General features: G+C 47.3%; 1 protein-coding gene and 1 pseudogene across 3 annotated transcripts; both read left to right on the forward strand.

The window, feature by feature from the left end:
* Positions 1-424: 424 nt before the first annotated feature.
* CFAP97D2 (CFAP97 domain containing 2) lies at positions 425-13,413 on the forward strand. Of its 3 annotated transcripts, none has more exons than XM_061435470.1 (5): positions 425-585; positions 2,753-2,833; positions 3,729-3,847; positions 4,178-4,310; positions 12,861-13,413. In XM_061435470.1, exons 1-5 carry the CDS (start codon positions 496-498, stop codon positions 13,119-13,121), a joined length of 684 nt encoding a protein of 227 aa, XP_061291454.1. In that variant the 5' UTR covers positions 425-495; the 3' UTR covers positions 13,122-13,413. The 3 variants fall into 3 exon arrangements, with proteins under 3 accessions (XP_061291454.1, XP_061291456.1, XP_061291455.1); XM_061435472.1 differs by having other exon boundaries at positions 12,909-13,413; XM_061435471.1 differs by having other exon boundaries at positions 4,187-4,310.
* On the forward strand, positions 4,412-12,849 carry LOC133258661 (large ribosomal subunit protein eL22-like; annotated as a pseudogene).
* Positions 13,414-20,605: the final 7,192 nt, after the last annotated feature.

Below are 20,605 nucleotides of genomic sequence, written 5' to 3' on the forward strand. Positions count from 1 at the left end.
CTCACAGAAAACCCACTCCTAACAGAAAAAGCTGGGGAGAGAGGAGTGGCTAAAAATGGCCAAAACTTTCTGTCTCCAAGTCCACTGGAGAAAAAGTTACTGAAGATCTGCCACCTAAGCTGCAGATAAAAATATTTGGAATTGTCCAAGTTATTATAAAATTCAAAGACAGAAGAGGAAGGGACTAAGGAAGGCAAGGGGATGTGGGAGGATGCAGGGAAAGAGAGGAGGAGAAGATGGAAGGAGTTAGTTGGGGGAGAATGTCTTCACCTTGTTCCCAAGTGTGGGGCGCTGAGGTGCGCTCCTCCAAGTGGCTTCACTGAGAAGATACCCCCTGGAGGGAAGGACATTCAGTTCCTTCTGCCAAATGCAGAGGCCACTCTCTGGTCTCTTGCCTTCCGGGAGCTTGGGTGCCATGGAGACTGTCATGTGACCCAGCAAACACAGTCGTCCAGGGCTGCACCGGACGGGCGTCCACTCTCTGTCCTGCCCGAGATGCTTGCAGGCCCCCGGCTGGCCCTTTCCCATGGCAGGGGGTACCTGCAGGGCACGTGGGAGAAAGCCTACCAGGACCACAGGAGAAAGGTAGGGGCAGGTGTGCAGAGTGGCACCTCGAAGCCACAGCTCCCCTGGAAGCCAAAGGTGAATTTTCTTTTTGGAGATGGAATAGGTGAAATGGCATATCCTTAAAAGGTGGGCCATGCCATACAATAAAAATTCCATTAAATAGACTATGGCTTCCAAGTGCCATGTTTTAGGACCATCCTTTCTCAATCATGGCATATTTCCCCTATCGAAACAACAGACTCCAGAGGGGACTGCTGCTGCTGCTAAGTCGTTTCAGTCGTGTCCGACTCTGTGCGACCCCATAGACGGAAGCCCACCAGGCTCCCCCGTCCCTGGGATTCTCCAGGCAAGAACATGGAGTGGGTTGCCATTTCCTCCTCCAATGCATGAAAGTGAAAAGTGAACGTGAAGTCGCTGAGTCGTGTCCGAGGGGACTAGGAATGGACTTCTGTTTCTGTTAAGAGAGACAGTGGTATTTCCCTCTATCTGACGCAAACGTGGGTCTCATTTGAGAAGGCGGCCCTGTGGTCCCGAGTGGCTGGGCAGTCCTCTGCCCTCGAGACCTCTCAGAGCCATCCAGGCACAGGGTGCTGGCTGGCCATCAAAGCTGAGAAACAAAGAAGCGGCTGTGTGGGAATCAGGGTGCCACAGAGTGATCTGAAGGAGTGAACCCAAGGTCCCTGCTCCTCCTGGGGTACCGCCCACCTGGGGGCAAGGTTTGCACAGCGCCTCATCACCTGGCCTTGCACCTGCGCCCCTGTGGGAGCCCCTAGGAGCCTCTTGGCTTCGCCCCAGTTCACCTCCCTTCCTGCGACCCCTGGTTCTGGAGCCTTCCCTGCTCACTGAGAACAAGGATGGGCATGCTGCCTCCCTGTCCCCCTCCTCACCTCCCCTGTCTGGGAGGGTGGCCGGTCTGGTTGCCCAGAGCATGTCGGAGCACTAAAGAGCTATGGGTGGGAAGGACTCACCCTGGTATCCCTGTGGTTCCTCTTCTGTACTCGAGTGGGGTCAGCTCTCCTCACTGCTGAGCTGAGAACCCCTGAGGGTAGGAAGGGACTCGGTGCAGCTTTAGGATGACTGGGCCCCTCCCCCAGCCCACAGCACTCCCAGAGTGAGGCCCCTCCCCATGTCTGGGCAGGGCCCCTTCTTGTCTCAGAACCTCATCTCACCCACTCATGCTAAGAAAATTACCTTAATAAAACAGAAATTGCTGCTGATATTTCCTTAACAAAAGCCCGCAGCACCTCCACCTTCCTCTGACCCCACCCTAATGGGCTTGCACCATGGCAAGAGGGCATGAGTCTGGCTCACCTCTGCCCGCTCCCACGCCCTGGGTGATGGGGCATTGCGGACTGTCCAGCCTCATCCGGCCATGTCCTCTCTCTTGCCTGTCCTTCTGGGGTCCCCTTACTTCAGGGCACAAGTGCTGGTTCCCAAGCATGTTTTCCAAGACCCCTGGCCAGCTCCTGGCTCTCTTCGAAGATGCCTGCTCTGTCACCACACGGCTCTGTGGGTTCGGGTCCCAAATGTCCGGAGCTCAGGTCCTCACACTGGAAAGACGCAGTCGTGGAGCTGCCATTTCCAGATGATCAGATCAGAGGTCTCAGCAGCTGGGTATCTGTGAGCAAGTGGCTAGAATATGGGGGTTCCTTCTTATTGCAAGTGTAATACTTACGGCCCTCGTGCATTTCATCCATCACATTTTAAAATACAAATTCTTCCCTTGTTTGTACAATTTCTGATATGAAACTCTGCATGGATCATTTTGCACTTAATCAATGGCTAAGATGCGAATGCTGAAAATACTGCTGAGGCTCAGAAATTAGAGTCCAGTGGACTTGGGGACGTAATTCACTGTCTCAAAGCCGGGCAGTGCAGAGTGGAAACGTCAGCAGGTAGTTCTGTTTAACGAGATCTCGTCCCACACACACTCAATTCTCTACTTGACGATGACCATGTTGGGCCATGTCTGAGGGCTGCCTGTTCCCCTCCAGGGGATGCTCAGGTTCTGAATCCAGTCCGGAGCCTCTTTCAGAACTTTCTGCCCAGGCCCACTTGGTATCTCCGATGCTGTGAGCAACAACCTGCACGTGTTTGCAGGGCCCACAGAGCAGAAGCTGCCCAACAAAGACTCAGGGTGATTGACCGGTGAGGGTGCGTAGGTCACACTGCCTGCTCTGCACAGGTACAGGAGGCCCGGCCGGTGGTGGACAGCCGCGCCCCGCCAACCCTCAGTCACCTCCGCCTGAAACTTGGCAAACTCAAGGTAAGTTTCAGTTCTACTCCAGTTACTGTTACAGCCAACACAACACAAAAAATGTCAGCTTAAAAACCCAGGAAAATGAAAAAAGCAGGCTCATAGGGAGTAAACAAGTCATGTATCAAAAATAAAATGCCTCTAAGCAGCCAATTAAGCCTGTCTTGCCAGGAATGGAGCTGGTGACAACTGAACCAGAGATCTTCCTTCCCCTCGTCTCCCTGCTGACCTGGCAGGGATCCAGAAGTGGGGAGGGGGCAGGGGGGATCCACGGCAGCAATTTATTCAACACAGATCTAGAGTAATTAATTAGCATTGTTTCTTTAAACCAGACCATTCCATGACCACCTCGAAATTTTTATTTCTTGGAGTTGAAGCCATCTGGTGAGAGCCAGCATCACATGGCTGTGCTGATCCTTACACCTCCCAGAGCAAAATGCTGCAAGCTTTCCGTGCCCCCAGCGTCAGCCTAACCGGGGAAAACAAAGAGGAGCAAATTGGCAGATCAGTAGGTTCAAAACCTGAAATAAAGTAGGAGGGCTTTCATTTCCTCTGGCCTCAGACCTTCTCTTCTTCTGAGCAGTATAACATCTCCCTCTTAAAATATAAAATGATTTCCTTTGTATTTCACTGACACAGCTCAGAGGTTTTTGAGGAATGACCTAATTTCTCCCTCCCTGTTACTTCCACTCCAAGTCTGTGAAATTTGGCCCCGCCCTCGGGTATCCCAGTTAGGACACAGGAGCCCACCAGCTGCCCAGGGAGAGACCGCAGCAGCATGAGCAGGGGAGAGGAGGCCCCGAGGCCCAGGGGCGGGGCTGCAGGCCCCCTGGACAGGGCTGGGCGCAGGGCAGCCCTGGCACGGCCCTGGCACGGCCCTGGCACGGCTGGTGTGTCTGCGCAGCTGGAGGAGGGCCGGCTGTCCGTCATCGACAGGGACAACCGTCTTCTGCTGGAGAAGGTGTCCTGCATCGTGAGGACCGGGCGGCGGACCCGCAGCGGAGCCACCTGTGTGCACAGGAGGTGAGGGGCCCCATCCACGGGCGGGATCAGACTGGGCAAGCCAGGCGCCTCCACCCCTGCAGAAAGAGAGCCCGTGCCTCCAGAGTCAGGCCGGTTCCGACCCTCAGCGGCACCTGGATGCAAGCAGCACCTATCACAGTCGCAGGCCCCGGTCCACACTGGCCCTGCCAAGCCCGTTCACTTCATTGTGAACGAGAGGGGACACTCCTGCTCAGGAAACCTTCCCGCTCAGAAGGCTCCCAGCTCCTTCTCTTGAAATGAGGATGAGAGTTGATGCCACCACAGGCTTTAACTCTCTCCATGTTTCAACATCTATGCTGTTTTTTGGAGTCTAAATAGGGAGAAAAGAGAGCAGGAACTTTGCAGCCTGAGAGAGAAAAACCCGTTCTGGAGAGGGTCACAAACTCAGCTCAGGACCCGTTCGCAACCCACCCTGTGGAAGGTAGACCCGCCGCCCGAGGAGGTACCGCATTTTTCTACTCCTTCCAACCCAGAGCTGTCTGAATTTCCCATTGCCTCCATCAGATTCACCACCTGCATGGACACACAGACTCTGCTGCTTTAGGGCATTTTACTCTATTGTCAGCAAACGTGTGCCGATTGGTCGTAGCTTAAGAACGGAAGACACAGAACAACGACTCGACTGAGGAATCTATGCACTACCTCCTCACTGAAAATGACGTGTGTGTTAGTCACTCAGTCGCGTCTGACTCTTTGCAACCCTATGGACCGTAGCCTGCCAGGCCCCTCTGTCCGTGGAATTCTCCAGGCAAGAATACTGGAGTAGGTTGCTGAATACTGGAGTGGGTTGCCTTCTCCAGGGGATCTTCCTGACCCAGGGATTGAACCTGTGTCTCCCACATTGCAGGTGTCATCTGAGCCATCAAAGAAACCTCCTTGAAAAATTATAAGGAGATAAAAATGAGCTCAGTTGATCAATTATAGGTTGTAGTAGAAACACTTGGTGAAAAGCTTCCTCAGTGGGAAGTTTTGTGACAATTCTGAAATAGCGGTCCCACGCTGCACCCAGAGGGGCGAAGGAAATTAATGATCTGAACGTGTTTCCAGATACTTTGAACTGTATACTCTCCCTTTTCATCTCGTCCTAGTTGCTGGCAAAACCATAATTCTGGATGAAAAAATGATTTTAATTTTGACCTTAATTATCCTGTTTATGAATGTCCCAATGAATCCAATTAAAGGGCTGTAAAGCCTTCACTCGCCCCGTCTGTAGACATGGCTCTGGTATTTCAGGGCCTTGCTTTCCCTTGAAATGCAGCCCATCACGGGAAACAACAGCTAGAAACCAAAGTTTAACTAAACACTTGGTGCCCAGCCTCCCCCGTCCCCTGCCCCCGCAGCCTGACCCAGACCCCCGCAGGGGCCCAGCTCTGTGAGGTGGTTTCTGAGCCTGCAGGCATGTGAGTTGACTTGGCTCTGCTAATGCCTCTCTCCTCACTTGGGGGGGTTGTTGAGAAGCCCCCACCTTCCTGCCTACTTGCCTTGGACACTTCTTACAGAATCCGGAGGCATGGAAAGAACACATACATTTCACAAAGATACGTAACTTACAAGTAATCACTAATAACAGGCACACCTGCTCGGCCCTGTTCCAGGATACCACAGCATAGTGAAGGCCACGGGAAAGGGAGTCAGGTGTGTTCTGGTTTCCCAGCACGTGTAAAAGCTGTGTTCACACTATACTGTGGACTATTAAGTGTGCAGTAGCACTGTCTCTTTAAAAAGTACATTCCTTAATTAAAAACAACAACACCCTATTGCTAGAAAATGCCAGCCATCTGAGCCTTCAGTGAGTCATAGTAATGACATAGCAGATCACTTAACAAATATAATAACAATGAAAAACTTTAAAATATTGTGACAGTTACCAAAATGTGACACAAATACATAAGGTGAGCAAATGCTGTTGGAAAAATGACGTCAATGGACTTGCTAGACATAGGGTCGCCCCAAACCTTCCAGTTGTATAAAAATGCAGTAAAACAAGGTGCTAAAGCACTCAGAAAATCTAGCTTGCAATTTATATTGAAAACATGAAGAGTTCATTACAAATCTTTATTTTTAATTATAAAACTAACACTTGTTTATTGTAAAAAATAAAGTATAAAACAGTACAGAGTGGCTGAGTAAAAGGTGGGCTTCTCTCAGTTTGAACTCTCTGGAAGTGCTCATTGCCAACGTCTTGCTTGTGAGCTCTGACTTTTCTCCCGTGTAGAGTCCCCTGTTTAAACAAAAACAGCACCACATCCTACATAGTTTTCTTTCAGTTGTTCATTTCATCCAACAACAGATCATGAAGACAGTTTCATGTCAGTGTATAAAGATCTCCATTCCTTTTTAGCAGTTACAAAGTATTTTTGCACAGATATGCCCTAATTTATTTAATCAGCCCCCTAACTATAGAAATTTAGGTTGTTTCCAGGTTTTCACTATTCCACGTGAATCTATGCTAATCATCCTAGCCCATGTTATTCTTGAAACTTATATCCCTAGAAGTGAAATCATTCAATCTGAAGGTGCACACTTAACTTTTTGATGCTACTAAGCTGCCCTTGAGAAGCACCCAGCAACGTGCACATCTCCCTGTGGTGGCTGCACCCAAAACCCCGTCCCCTCACACCCTGGCCTCCAGACTTCTGCAGAGTAACTGTCTGCACCTACCTTTGGTCAACTTCCTACTGGTGCTGTAGCCACGCGTTCCGGGAAACAAACTCACTCAGAAGGACAGTGCCGATGGCGGAGTGCAGTTTATCACACCGGCGGGCCCAGGGCAGAGTCTCCTCTCAGCCAAGGACCCCAACCAGTTTTTGTGAAAACCTTATATACCCTAAGTGTACGTGCCCAAACCCACCTCCCCAAATTCTCTGAAACTAGTCTGAACAAAGGAAGAGAAAGATACAATCAAAGTTAACCCATGATTCATACGCCTTAAGCCCAGGTAGTTACCAGTGGACAGTTATCAATAGGCCTGTGGTCATACCCCAATAGCATAACAGAATTTATGATTCTATTTGGTTACACAGATAATTAGGGTATTCTTTTAGGCAATGGAGAGTCTAGGTATGAGCCCTGGGGCTCTTCCATCCGGGGGGCCTGATTTTCCAGTTGGTGTGTCGTTTCCATAGGTATTGGGCATAGAGCTGCAAGTCCACAGTCCAGCCCAGGATGGAGTCCTGCTTTCAAGACAGCCTGTTCTGTCTGTTTCCTCCTACACCGGTGTGTCTCCTTTAGTTTTTAACATGCATTCTCAATATTTAATTTTTCTATTATCAGTGTCACAAACATTTTTCCATTATTATTTATCATTTCACCTAGTTTATTTCTAAGTCATCAAATCTGTGACTCTTTTCCTTCATGGCATCTGGTTCTTCTGCTGTACATAGAAAGGGCTCTCTCAAGCTAAGATTGGAAAAATATTCTATGTTATCCTTAATCTTTCATAGTTTTCCTGATTCACTTTAAATCTTTAATTAATATAGAATTTAAAAAAACATGGAATTTTTGTTCAAAGTGTGAGAAAAATTTCCCCCAACTGTATTGCTTAAAAAATACCAGCGTATTATATCAGAAGCTTTTCATACTTGACACAGACTACTTTCCAGAGGGTTACAGGCTCACACCCTAGAGCACAAACGGCTCCTGGGTCCTCCTGGATGGAGAAGGGGTCACTCTGCATGACCTTCACGTGGGTCCTGGGCCTTTTCCATTAGGATGTCATATGTTTACTCCTGTGGTTTACAAGACTAACTTGTTTTTTTTTTTTACATCATTTAATTCGTAACATTTCTGTGTCATTTTATTTCAGATGTGTATCTTTTAAGTGGAACACCATAATTCTGTTTTATGATCTAGTCCGAGTGGCTTTTCCCATCTTACCCATTCATAAATATTGACTTAAGTATTGTATCGTGTTTGCTCTCATTTCTGGCTTTCTGTTTGTTTATGTTTCCTTACTTTTTCCCCGTTTATCATTTTGTTTAGCAAATGTCAAGAAAATGCTTGGATCCTGTGCTTCAAATTCATTCTTCATTTATTTACTTTGACTCCCCTGAAACCCTCCTTTTACAAAACAGGAAACAGATAAAGCACAGGAGCAAAGGGAGATGTTAAAGCCAAACAAAGAAAGGGAAAACAGAAGCGCCTCGCAGCAGGGTTTCCTGCACTTTTTTGAAGTGTCACCAGCTGTGCTGAGTGTTTAAGTGTGGGGCTAAGGAGCTGCCAGGATAGGACAGGAACCGAAGAGGGGAAAAGCTCCCAGTTTTGACAAAGACCAGGCCCCAGGGAGCCGGCGGGCAGGCGTCCCAGTGCTGGGCTCCCGGCGAGGTCATCGCTGCTCTGTGCTTCCCTTTGTGAAAAGACAGCCATGGAAAGCACAAGGAAGCAACTGCCAGCTCACTGCCTCTGGTCCCAAGTCAGAAATGTGACCCGAGTGTCACAATCCAGACCCAAAGGCAGCTCCCTCCCAAGCGGCCTCCACACCCGGTGTGGAGTTTTCAACCTCAGCTACTGTGCAGGACGAGGGCGGAGAGACATAGGACAGAGGGACAGACGCCCCGCTGCAGAACTCCCCTGCCGAGGGTCCCCTTCCCTGCCTCGAACCAGCAGGACTTTTCCTTGACAAGTCCCTGCCCTCTATCCTTGGAAACACAGGGACTTGGTCAGCATCCAGGTGGGAGCAGGGGTTGCAACAAAAAACCGAGCTATGTGAAAACTGCAGGTTTAGGGAGGAGAGAACTCTGTTATAGGACAAGAAAGTTGGAAGATGGTTCAAAGAAAGCCCAGTAGCTACCCTTGACCAGCTGTCTGAAGACTGATATCCCCTACCCAACGTCTGGTCAGCTGAGCCTGGGGCCTTTGCTGGTCAGGCACAGACAGGATATGCTGCAGTTTACATTTAAAATTCCAGAAAATATGCTCATTGACTTGGCAGGAAAAAACAGCCCTTCCTCCAGTGCCCTGATTCTTTCATCAGAGCAGCGTCTCCTCCATCTTTCTGTAGTTTTTGCTAGTTTAGATATTAACTTGCAAAGTATCTCAAGTATTTTAAAGGAAAGGTTTCAACCTTTCATCTTCCTTGTACTTTCAAATCCTCACTTATCCCTAACTCCAAACTGAGAAATCACTTAACTGATTTGATAGCTTCTTATTGAGGGAGGATAAGATTTCTAAAAGATCAACCGATAAAACCCACTAGGCACCCTGGGTTTGCTGGAGCCTGAAGTCCCTAGAAGTGTGTGTTATTGTGATCTAGTGCCCCAGCCCCAAATAACCCACACACGTGAGAAGGAGACAAAACAGAACAAACGCAAGCGACCCTGGAGAGCGGCAGCGCAGGGTTCTTGCAGCCACTGCAGAGGGCATGAGGCTGACGCCGAGCTCCCTCGGCCCCCGTGAGCTTCCATTGCGCCTCTGTAAAGAGAACCCGCTCCAGAACTCGTGTCAGGGTCAAACGCTTGCAAAAAAGACTACCGCAGTGCCTGACATTTACTTGGCAAGCGTGAAATCATGAAATGTTCTTTCCTTCTTTACTGTATGCATCTGCCACACAGGATAAAAACACTAACCAAAAAAAGCACTGACTTGGAAGGTGTACATGCCCCCCATGTTCACAGCAGCACTGTTTACAACAGCCAAGATACGGAACCAACCCAAGTGCCCATCAACGGAAGAATGGATAAAGAACGCGCAAGATATATAGTCATGCATATAGATAGTACTCAGTCACCAAAAAGAACGAAATCTTGCCATTTGAGAAAACGTGAACGGACCTCCTGGGCATTATGCTGAGAAAAATAAGTCAGACAGACAGAGAAAAGCAAACACTGTGCAATCTGCCTTTTATGTGAAATGTAATAATAATAACAAACTCTTAGACACAGAGAACAGATGGGTGGTTGCCAGAGCTGGGGGTGGGAGGTGGGAGGTATGGGTCAGGAGGGTCAAAAAGCCTAACAAAGTAAGACAGAGCTTCGACATTACGCAAACCCAAATTCTGTTCATCTAAAATCTTTAATTAATAGCACATGAAGAGGGCTTCTTTGGCAGTTCAAGGGTAAAGAATCTGCCTGCCAATGGAGGAGACAGAGGTTCGATTCCTGGCCCAGGAAGATCCCACATGCCCTGGAGCCACAACTACTGATCCTGTGCGCCACCAGAGAGGCCACCGCAGTGAGAAGCCGGTGTACCTGAGAGCAGCCCCTGCTCACCGCAACTGGAGAACAGGCCCACGCAGCTGTGAAGACCCAGTGCAGCCGTAAATAAATACATTTGTAAAAATCTACCCTTTCTGCCTCTGCTGCCACCATGGCGCCAGTGAAAAAGCTTATGGCGAAGGGGGGCAAAAAAAGAAGCCAGTCCTGAAGTGCACTCTGGACCCATCCTGCAGAAGATGCTGGTCATGGATGCCACCAAAACCGAGCCATTTCTTCAGGAGAGGATCAAGGTGAATGGAAACGGCTACAATCTGGGCAGTGGTGTCACAACAGTCAGAAAGAAGCAAAAGCAAGATCACTGTAACTTCTGGGGTCCTTTTCCAAAAGATATTTGAAATATCTTACAAAACAATATTTGAAGAAGAATGATCTACATGATTGGTTACGCATAGTTGCTAACAGCAAAGAAGGTTATAAGCTGTGTTACTTCCAGATTAATCAAGATGAAGGAGAGGAGGAAGATGACAATTAAAACTCAATCTAGAATATTTGTATAAGTTCTTAAATAAAATTTATCAACCCCCCAAAAAAATTTTTTTAAAGAACACATGGTGGGCAAGTGGTACTTTAAGATATTTGTCCACTTCAAGGATTTTATAATCTTGGTGTGTGTGTGTGTGTGTGTGTGTGTGTGTGTGTGTGTACTGGAAATAAATGAATGATGAAACATTAGGAGATGGTGTCGTTAAGATTATTTCAATTCTTACATGAGAAGATTGAACTAGGAACTGGGTGACATTTTTACTCAGGTGACTGAATTTAATTATTATATAGTCTTGTATTATCATTCAATGTGTTTTATGAGAGCCTACTACTTACCAAGCATTCAGCATCCATCAGGGATTTATTATTTTAGGCTTATAGTTAAAGGTGAAAGAGAACACAATAGGTCCTAGTTAAAGGTTTTAGCCATTTAAGATAATGGGGAAAAGAAAAGAGTGGCTTTTTAAAAATGCATTTTTAATTGAAGGATAATTGCGATATTGTGTTGGTTTCTGCCAAACATCAACATGGATGAGCCATAGGTATACATATGTCCCCTCCCTCTTGAGCTTCCCTCCCACCTTCCACCCCATCCCCCTCTGCTTATTTAAGCCACAGGATTCCATCAATGTGTTGACTGAGGTGGCTCTTCTACCTGCCAATAAGTTTTGGGAACATCTTGTGATCATGCAGGCTATCCCTTGATGGGTTGTGTGCCTGATTACTCTTTAACCATATCATGCAAATAAAAACTGTAAGAATTCAACTCCTAGTATTTCACGTGAGACTTTGTTTTGCACCCTGTGGCCCCCCTGACACACGCAGTGTGCAAGGCCAGGGTAAGCAGACATGCTCCAGGGCAGGACATGACTGAGAGCCTTCATTCTCTCCTCTTCCGAGTCCTGGTGCGTCCACAGCAGAGAAAGCAGCCCTCATCTACCCTTTCCCTGAGAGACCTGGATGACTAGGTCCCACTGCCGCAGTCTCTATCCAAGGGCAGTCCCCAACACAGCCTTTCAGGGAGGGATGAGGGAAATAACAGAAAAAAGAAAACTTCTGGGATGTGGCTGACTTTCTAAAGGCCCAGCACCTTACAACACCAAGCCAGAAGGTTCAAAGTGAAATTGTGGAAGTACCAGTCTAGTATAAAAGTACTTTGACCCATTTCAGAAAGATTTTCAACAATACAATTGACATAGCAAAAGATCATGTGTTTATTTAGATATTTCTCCAAAGAGTATGGACAAATGGCTAAGAAACCCATGAGAAGATGCTCAATACAATTAGGGGAATGCAAGTCAAAACCACAATGAGAACTCACTCCACACCCACCAGGTGACTAAAATCAAAACACAGAAGACAGGAGTTGAGGCGGGCTGTGGTGATGGGATGTGAAATTGTGCAGCCAACCTAGGAAACAGTCTGGCCTCTAAAGTTAAGCGCAGATTTACCATATCACTTAACAATTCCACTCTTTGGTATATACCCAAGAGAATTAAAAACACACGTCCTCACAAAAAGTTGTACAAGAATGTTCCATCAACTGATGAACAAATGAACAAAATAGGATACAACCACACTATAGAATATTATGTAACCATGAAAAGGAATAAGGGACTTCCCTGGTGGCTCAGACAGTGAGGAATTTGCCTGCAATGCAGGAGACCTGGGAGTAAAGTTCTATACATGCCACATTGCAGATAAACATTGAGACATTCTGCTCAGTGAAAGAGGCCCGATACAAATGGCCACACAGCGTGTGATTCCACTTCTATGAAACGCCCAGAATGGCCAGTCCGTAGAGACGCAAAGTAGATTCGTGGGTGCCAAGGGCTGGGGAGGAGAACTGGGAGCCGTAGCTGCATGTGGCCCTTTGGGTCGGAATGACGAAAGTTTCCTAAAATTGGATTTGGGGGCGACTGCACAATGTAGAATATACCAAAACCCCTGAAAACACAGCTTGAAACAGTGAATTTTATGTTATACAATTGTGTCTCAATAAGGCTGTTATTTTTGTAAAGAGGACCAGGAAGATCCCCTGGAGGAGGGGATGGCAACCCATTCCAGTATTCTTTTCTTGCTTGGAGAATACTCTGTAGAGTAGAAGAGCCTGGCTGGCCACAGTCCATATGGTCATACAGAGGCAGACATGACTGAAGCAACTTAGCATGCACACAAGGTATTTTTTTTTTTAAGGTTATATAATTAATTCTAAATAAAGTAGAATTGTCAATGAATTTAAATACTTCATTTCCCAAGTGTTCTAGAAAACTGACATTTTACCGTCTTTACCTAAGGAAAGTGTTTGTTTCCAACATGTATTTTTGATCCCACGGGAACTGAAGCTGAAGTTCAGCGAGGCCACCTCCTGGACCCAAAAGATGAAGTGGAGGGGAGGACTCAGAACAGAGGAGGAGAGAAGACGCGCCAGAAGCAGCGGTGGACAAGCGGCAAGGCCGGCACGGCCTCCTGGGGCAGCCCCCGTGCTCAGGGACGCTGCCCCCCACCCTGGCCAGGCCTCCTCACCTTATCACGCAGGGACAGCCACACGCGTGTGAGTCAGCATCCCAACTGTGTGTGTTCACAGGATGTCTGAGCAGATGATGCAGCAAAACTATTTTCTGTGCTTCTAGGGCTGATAGCTGAAAACAAATTATGCAGAGTAATATTGGGAGCTAAAGGCTTTTGAATTGGATTTTTCTCTCTAGTTAGGAACACATACTCTGTTACCATATTTTGTGTTGTTGTGGATTGCACCTGTTTATAATTTTCAGATGTATTTGTATAATTTGCCTTAAAGGTCTGTGATTATCACTTTAACAAATATCTAAATAAATCAGATTAAAACTACTCAGTGTGATGAAATTACACCCAGATCCCAAGACACAGACCCTAAGAAGTAAGAGCAATCAGTAGGTCTCAGTTAGAGACCTGTGCATGTGTGCATGTGCCAGGCCCTGGGACAGGCCTGAGGCTCCAGACGAGAAGGTGGACGTGGTCTCGCTTCCCAGAGCTGGACCCTTGCGAGCATCATGGCACATAACACTTGGCTGTATTTAGCTCATACTGCAGGTTTAGGTAGAATTCTCCACTGAAATAAAAGAGGAGAACTGGGAGCTCACATCACCCCTTCCTGCACAAACCCTTGAAGATCCACGGCCCGTCTCCTCTCAGGCCTCCATGTGCACGTGGAACCACCCAGGCTCCTCCCTGCTCCCAGCACACACGCCCTTCAACGACGGTGTTTAAAATCATAGCCTGGAGTCAGACAGACCTGGATGTGAGTTTTGACCCTTCAGAGGATTCTCTGAGTGACTGTGAGAAGATTACTCAGCCTCTCTGAACCCCCATCGGCAGAGACAGCTGGTGCTAGAACCTGGCCCAAGACTGAATTTGGCCTTCATTATGTTAGGGGGAATCCTCAGAACCCATGCAAGCTGTCCACACCCCTTCCCTGTCCAGAAGCCTCAAACTGGCCATAGTACTGTGTCAAGAATCTTGAGCTCAGTGCCAAATTGCTAGAAAAAGCTCTCTAGTAGCAATCGAAAGTTTGGTTTATGAGCCCTCATATCTGCACCTCCTTTATAACTGTGGCTACTTAGGGTCGACATTTGCCCTTCCCAACCACAGCCAGTTTTGTCTTGCCTTTGTCCCCACCCCAGTGACCACTTTACTCCCAGAGGTGAGTTTTAGTAGCTGGTCTCTGCAGCTTCACCCTGAAAAGTCCCAATGCAGTGAATTTACTCAATATGTTTCTGATGTTTGAGGCCCTTGGTACTCAACTCCAAAATGCAAAAGAAGCTTGGTTGCACACAGAGGGAAAAAAAGATTTGTTATACATGAAAAAGTTGTCCAAAAATGTCCTATTTCTAGCAAAAAAAAAACCACCAACAACAACTTGTTATCTGTTGAGCTTTTGAAACAATTACTCAGTTACCTGTATTCACCAATGTATTGTGTGCTCAGCTGTGTCCAACTCCTTGCGACTCCATGGACTGTAGCCCACCAGGCTCCTCTGTCCATGGAATTCCCCAGGCAAGAATACTGAGTGGGATGCCATGCCCTCCTCCAGGGGATCTTCCCTACCCAGGGATCCACTCAGTGTCTCCTGCATTGACCCAGAAGCAAGTTGGGGAAACCACAAAACAAACTGACCCTCGAAACAATGGCCAAAACGGACAAGGCCTCCGGATCCTCAGGGTCTGGCCTCTCCAGTCCCTTCGCCTGACGTGGCCCGGGTCCGGCTCAAGGCGTCCGCAGAACTGACCGGCCGGCAGCCTCTGCAGGGCCTGGAGGAGCCGGCGGAGGCGCGCCCTCTGGTGTTGGGCCCTGGGGCCGCAGCCCAGCTCAGAGCGGGCCGTGCGGGTGGGACCACAGAGCCCCCAGCTGCCCGACACGAGGCTTCTGTCCCTTCCTGCCGTTTGATGAGAAAGGTCAGGAGCCCACAACTCCAGCTCGCCTAATTAGCACTCTTTCTCTCAGGCTGTTTCCAATATCTTCATCAAATTGTAAATTGTAGCAATCAATTATCTCAACAAATATGTACTAAGTCACCGAAAATACTCAGGCCTGATCAAGAAGAATGAGTGAATTCAATCACCCCAGGTGCTTCCCTGGTAGCTCAGGGAAGAATCTGCATGCAATTTAAGAGACCTGGGTTTGATCCCTCGGTCAGGAAGATTCCCCTGGAGACGGAAAAGGCTACTCACTCTAGTATTCTTGCCAGGAAATCACATGTACACAGGAGCCCAGCTGGCTACAGTCCATGGGGTCGCAAGAGTCAGACACGACTGAGCAGCTAAACCACCACCACAATCACCACCTACTCCCTGTGCTCAGACCTTCAGCATGATTTTATGGGCCGGTTTTACAACATGTCTCCAAGTCATGAAATCCAATTCGGGAAGATAATAGATTCCCCAAGAATTTTAACAGAGTCGTGCGTAGAAGCAGCAGGAGTAAGACCTGCCCTTTGAGGATCTGTGTCCATTAGGGCAGTAATCTGTGGGGCCGTGGCTGGGGGATGAACCAGGGACACAGGCACCGGTTTCCAAGTGGGTGTTAGCTGCAGTCCTTGGAGCCTGTCTGTAGTGAGCACAGCGGGACACAAAGAAGGCTCTGGGAGACAGATCTGATGTTTGGACAGAGGTTAGTCCCAAATTTGTAGAACTGTCATTGTAAAATGACGACAGAATGTCTGAAAATCACTATCTTTTTAAGAGTTACCTGTATCCTTTCAACTTTAGCCAATTAGTCTTTTGTTGTTGTTGCTCAGTCACTCAGTCATGTCTGACTCTTTGAGACCCCATGGACTGCAGCACCCCAGGCTTCCCTGTCCTTCACCAACTCCCAGAGCTTGCACAAACTCATGTCCATCGAGTCGGTGACGCCATCCAACCATCTCGTCCTCTGTCGTCCCCTTCTCCTCCCGCCTTCGATCTTTCCCAGCATCAGGGTCTTTTCCAGTGACTCAGTTCTTCACATCAGGTGGCCAAGGTATTGCATCAGTCCTTCCAATGAATATTCAGGACTGATTTCCTTTCGGATGGACTGGTTTGATCTCCTTGCAGTCCAAGGGACTCTCAAGAGTCTTCTCCAACACCACGCTTCAAAAGCATCAATTCTTCAGCACTCAGCTTTATTTATAGTCCAACTCTCACATCCATACACGATTACTGGAAAAAAACATAGCTTTGACTAGATGGACCTTTGGTGGCAAAGTAACGTCTCTGCTTTTTAATATGCTGTCTAGGCTGGTCATAGCTTTTCTTCCAAGGAGCAAGCGTCTTTTAATTTTATGGCTGCAGTCACCATTTACAGTGATTTTGGAGCCCAAGAAAATAAAGTCTGTCACTGTTTCCATTGTTTCTCCATCTGTTTGCCATGAAGTAAGGGGACCTGCTGCCATGATCTTTGTTTTCTGAATGTTGAGCTTTAAGCAGCTTTTTCACTCTCCTCTTTCACTTTCATCAAGAGGCTCTTTAGTTCCTCTTTGCTTTCTGCCACAAGGGTGGCATCATATGCATACCTGAGGTTATTGATGTTTCTCCCAGCATTCTTGATTCCAGCTTGTGCTTCATCCAGCCCATCACTGCGCGTGAGATACTCTGCATAGAAGTTAAATAGGCAGGGTGACTATACAGCTTGATGTACTCCTTTCCCAATTTGGAACCAGTTCATTGTTCCATGTCTAGTTCTAATTATTGATTCTTGACCTGTATACATATTTCTCAGGAGGCAGGTCAGGTGGTCTGGTATTCCTGTCTCTTGAAGAATTTTCCATAGTTTGGTGTGATTTGCACAGTCAAAGGCTTTAGCATAGTCAATGAAGCAGAAGTAGATGTTTCCCTTGGATTTTCTTGCTTTTTCTATGATCCAGTACATGTTGGCAATTTGATCTCTGGTTCCTCTGCCTTTTCTAAATCCAGCTTGAATATCTGGAAGTTCTCGGTTCATGTCCTGTTGAAACCTAGCTTGGAAAATTTTGAGCATTACTTTGCTAGTGTGTGAGATGAGGGCAATAGTGCAGTAGTTTGAAGATTACGTATCTTTTAATTCATTCCATGAGGCCAGATTCTCCAAATGTCTTCAGGCATTAAAAGCTTCACTGCAAAAGGATTTAATAAAGTAAATATATACTCTTGAAAGCACAATCTATCACTTTTTTCCAGTACATTCTTTCTTGCTCTTGATGGCAGCTCCAGAACCATCTCCTTGCACACGATCAAGATGATCACGGTGGTGTTCGACTACGTTATGAATCTAAACCTTGAGAAAGTTTAATTTCAAAGTCATAAGAATCCTGAAGCAATAACCAATATCCAAATGAGATTTCTCAACTTTCAAAGCACCCTCCCCTGGTGGCTCAGTGGTAAAGAATTCGCCTGCCAGTGCAGGAGACATGGGTTCGATCCGTGGGTCAGGAAGCTCCCCTGGAGGAGGAAACGGCAACCCACTCTAGTACTCTTGCCCAGAAAATTCCATGGACAGAGGAGCCTGGCAGGCTGCTGCAGTCCCTGGAGTCACAAAAAGAGTCAACATGCCTGAGCACACATGTATGCCTGTGTAGCAATCATGCACCTCACCACCTCCTGGGCTGTGGCAGGGTCACCTCCTTTCAGATCCGGGGTCTGAGTCCTGACGGAGCGACTGACACTTTTAACACACCTCCCTCAGGACTATGTTTACCTAGCAGCTCCAGGCCAGTCTCAGCCTGGCCAAAGAGCAAACTCCTCAGTCAACCGGTGCCATCCCACTCCTCTCCCCTTCCCCTTCTCCTCCTCCTGCCTCTCCCTCCCCTTCCTTCCTTGGCCACGGTGGCCTTGAGAAGGTGGCATGGCCTCTCTCGCCTCAGATGAGGTAGCCATTGTCAGTAGCCAGGTGGCCAGCCCTGTGCCTTTAAGGGGCCTTTGTACCAAGGCCCAGCCAGCTACTGCAGACCAGGCTGACTGCCCTGGGCTTCTACCTTGGAAAGAGCAGCACTCTTTTCTTTCTGGAGTAGCAGCTTGGTCTGGACTTGGATTTGCTTTCCCTGCCTGTCATGTCTTTACAGACCTTGGGCCTGCTGCCCTGGTCCTCAGGTTCTAACCAGGGGTGTGAAGGGAAACCACAGCCGCGGTCGTGCCATTTCCAGCGGCAGCGACTCCACCACAACGAGGTGCACACGACTGTCCCCCGACACACCCCCTCACGCCTGCGACACAAAAGCTCCAATCAGAGGCAATAGCTCAGGTGTCTGAGGGGTGGTCCCTCAAACTGCCTGCTTTTTCTGCAGGACTCACTTCCACTGCCTGCGAAGTGGGACAATGAAGAATCACACATGGAAAGAGAACAAGACCCTGATACCATCAGTCACGTCATGAGTTACATTAGACAACAATACAACTTCCTCCAAGGGGCTCCAAACCCCTAGTCCAGGGGTTCCTGGCATGTGAACTTGTTTGAAGTCAGCAAGATACTGGGAAACAGCTGCTCACTGATATTCTTATGCAGTACTACGTTCTTTGAAATCGCACACGTGCAAGTCTCTGTTTTGCTGTTTCTCTGATGAGTCCCTCCTAAAATAGTCCATGAAACACAGTCAGGAAAACAAGGCACAGATTTTCAGTCTGACCAGAATATTAAACATCCCAAGGGTTTTCTTAAGAAATTAAATTACTCAGAAACAAAAAGAGAGCCATCTTGCCCACTGGAGTGAGGACTGCTGCGATCAGGCCACGGCAGGAGAGTCATTTAAGAAGCACTAGACTGGTTCCAAATCGGGAGAGGAGAACATCAAGGCTGTATGTTGTCACCCTGCCTATTTAACTTCTATGCAGAGTACATCATGCGAAATACCACAAGCACAAGCTGGAATCAAGAATGCTGGGAGAAACATCAATAACCTCAGGTATGCATATGATGCCACCCTTGTGGCAGAAAGCAAAGAGGAACTAAAGAGCCTCTTGATGAAAGTGAAAGAGGAGAGTGAAAAAGCTGCTTAAAGCTCAACATTCAGAAAACAAAGATCATGGCAGCAGGTCCCCTTACTTCATGGCAAACAGATGGAGAAACAATGGAAACAGTGACAGACTTTATTTTCTTGGGCTCCAAAATCACTGTAAATGGTGACTGCAGCCATAAAATTAAAAGACGCTTGCTCCTTGGAAGAAAAGCTATGACCAGCCTAGACAGCATATTAAAAAGCAGAGACGTTACTTTGCCACCAAAGGTCCATCTAGTCAAAGCTATGTTTTTTTCCAGTAATCGTGTATGGATGTGAGAGTTGGACTATAAATAAAGCTGAGTGCTGAAGAATTGATGCTTTTGAAGCGTGGTGTTGGAGAAGACTCTTGAGAGTCCCTTGGACTGCAAGGAGATCAAACCAGTCCATCCGAAAGGAAATCAGTCCTGAATATTCATTGGAAGGACTGATGCAATACCTTGGCCACCTGATGTGAAGAACTGAGTCACTGGAAAAGACCCTGATGCTGGGAAAGATCGAAGGCGGGAGGAGAAGGGGACGACAGAGGACGAGATGGTTGGATGGCGTCACCGACTCGATGGACATGAGTTTGTGCAAGCTCTGGGAGTTGGTGAAGGACAGGGAAGCCTGGGGTGCTGCAGTCCATGGGGTCTCAAAGAGTCAGACACTACTGATCTGAACTGAATCTTCAAACATATCTAGGAAATGTCAGAATAATTCAGTTACTGAGGACTTTAATCCAAACTGAATTCACTCTTTTATTTAGTCATTTTAAAAGTGTGTTTGAAGGAAGGAAAATTTTAGATCATATTTGTGATTTTACTAAATGTTCATCTCAAATATATGACTTTAGCACTAATATATGTTAATTTAAAAATGTTCAATTAAGACTCTAAACGTGAAATTGGGTATGACAAGTCACCTGGCCAGTCTTAGCACAACAGAGATGTAGGCCTACCTGAGGTTCCAGAAACTGTCTGGCATCCTGGCCAGCCATTCAGTGGAGCTGAGCGGGTCAGAAGGTAAACAAGGGCTGTCTTGGTGCAGAGACCTCAAGTGGAGTAGAGCAAACCATCTGGCCTTGAGATGGGCTCAGAAATGGCTGATTTTCACCCTGCTGGTTTGTGTCTCTCGGGCTTCTTAGCAACACTTCCACTACAACTATTGCCATTAGTAATAAATGGCATTAATAATGTAATCTAATGTGAGGCAATGTATCTTGATATTCATGTTAATATAATTATGCTGCTTTCACAAGACATTGCACATTGCCAATGTCCTAATTTGTCCTGCCGTGGATAGTTTAAGGATCTTTCTACCCATTGTTCAGTTAGTTTTCTCTTTTACCCAAATGGTCACATATGATCAGCACTTCTCTATCCCTTGCTTCTTCCCCCTTAATATATCTTGGAGGTTGTTCCATATCCACACATAGAACTGCTTGTTCCTGTAAATAGCTGCATGGTATTTCACTATGTGAGAATGCTGTGACTTTTTTTATCCGTTTCCAACCTGATGGATTATTAAACTGTCCCTAACTTTTTGCTTTTACAGACAATGTTGTAATGACTATCCCCA

Source organism: Bos javanicus, chromosome 12 (genome assembly GCF_032452875.1).
Source record: "Bos javanicus breed banteng chromosome 12, ARS-OSU_banteng_1.0, whole genome shotgun sequence".
NCBI classification, from domain to species: domain Eukaryota; kingdom Metazoa; phylum Chordata; class Mammalia; order Artiodactyla; family Bovidae; genus Bos; species Bos javanicus.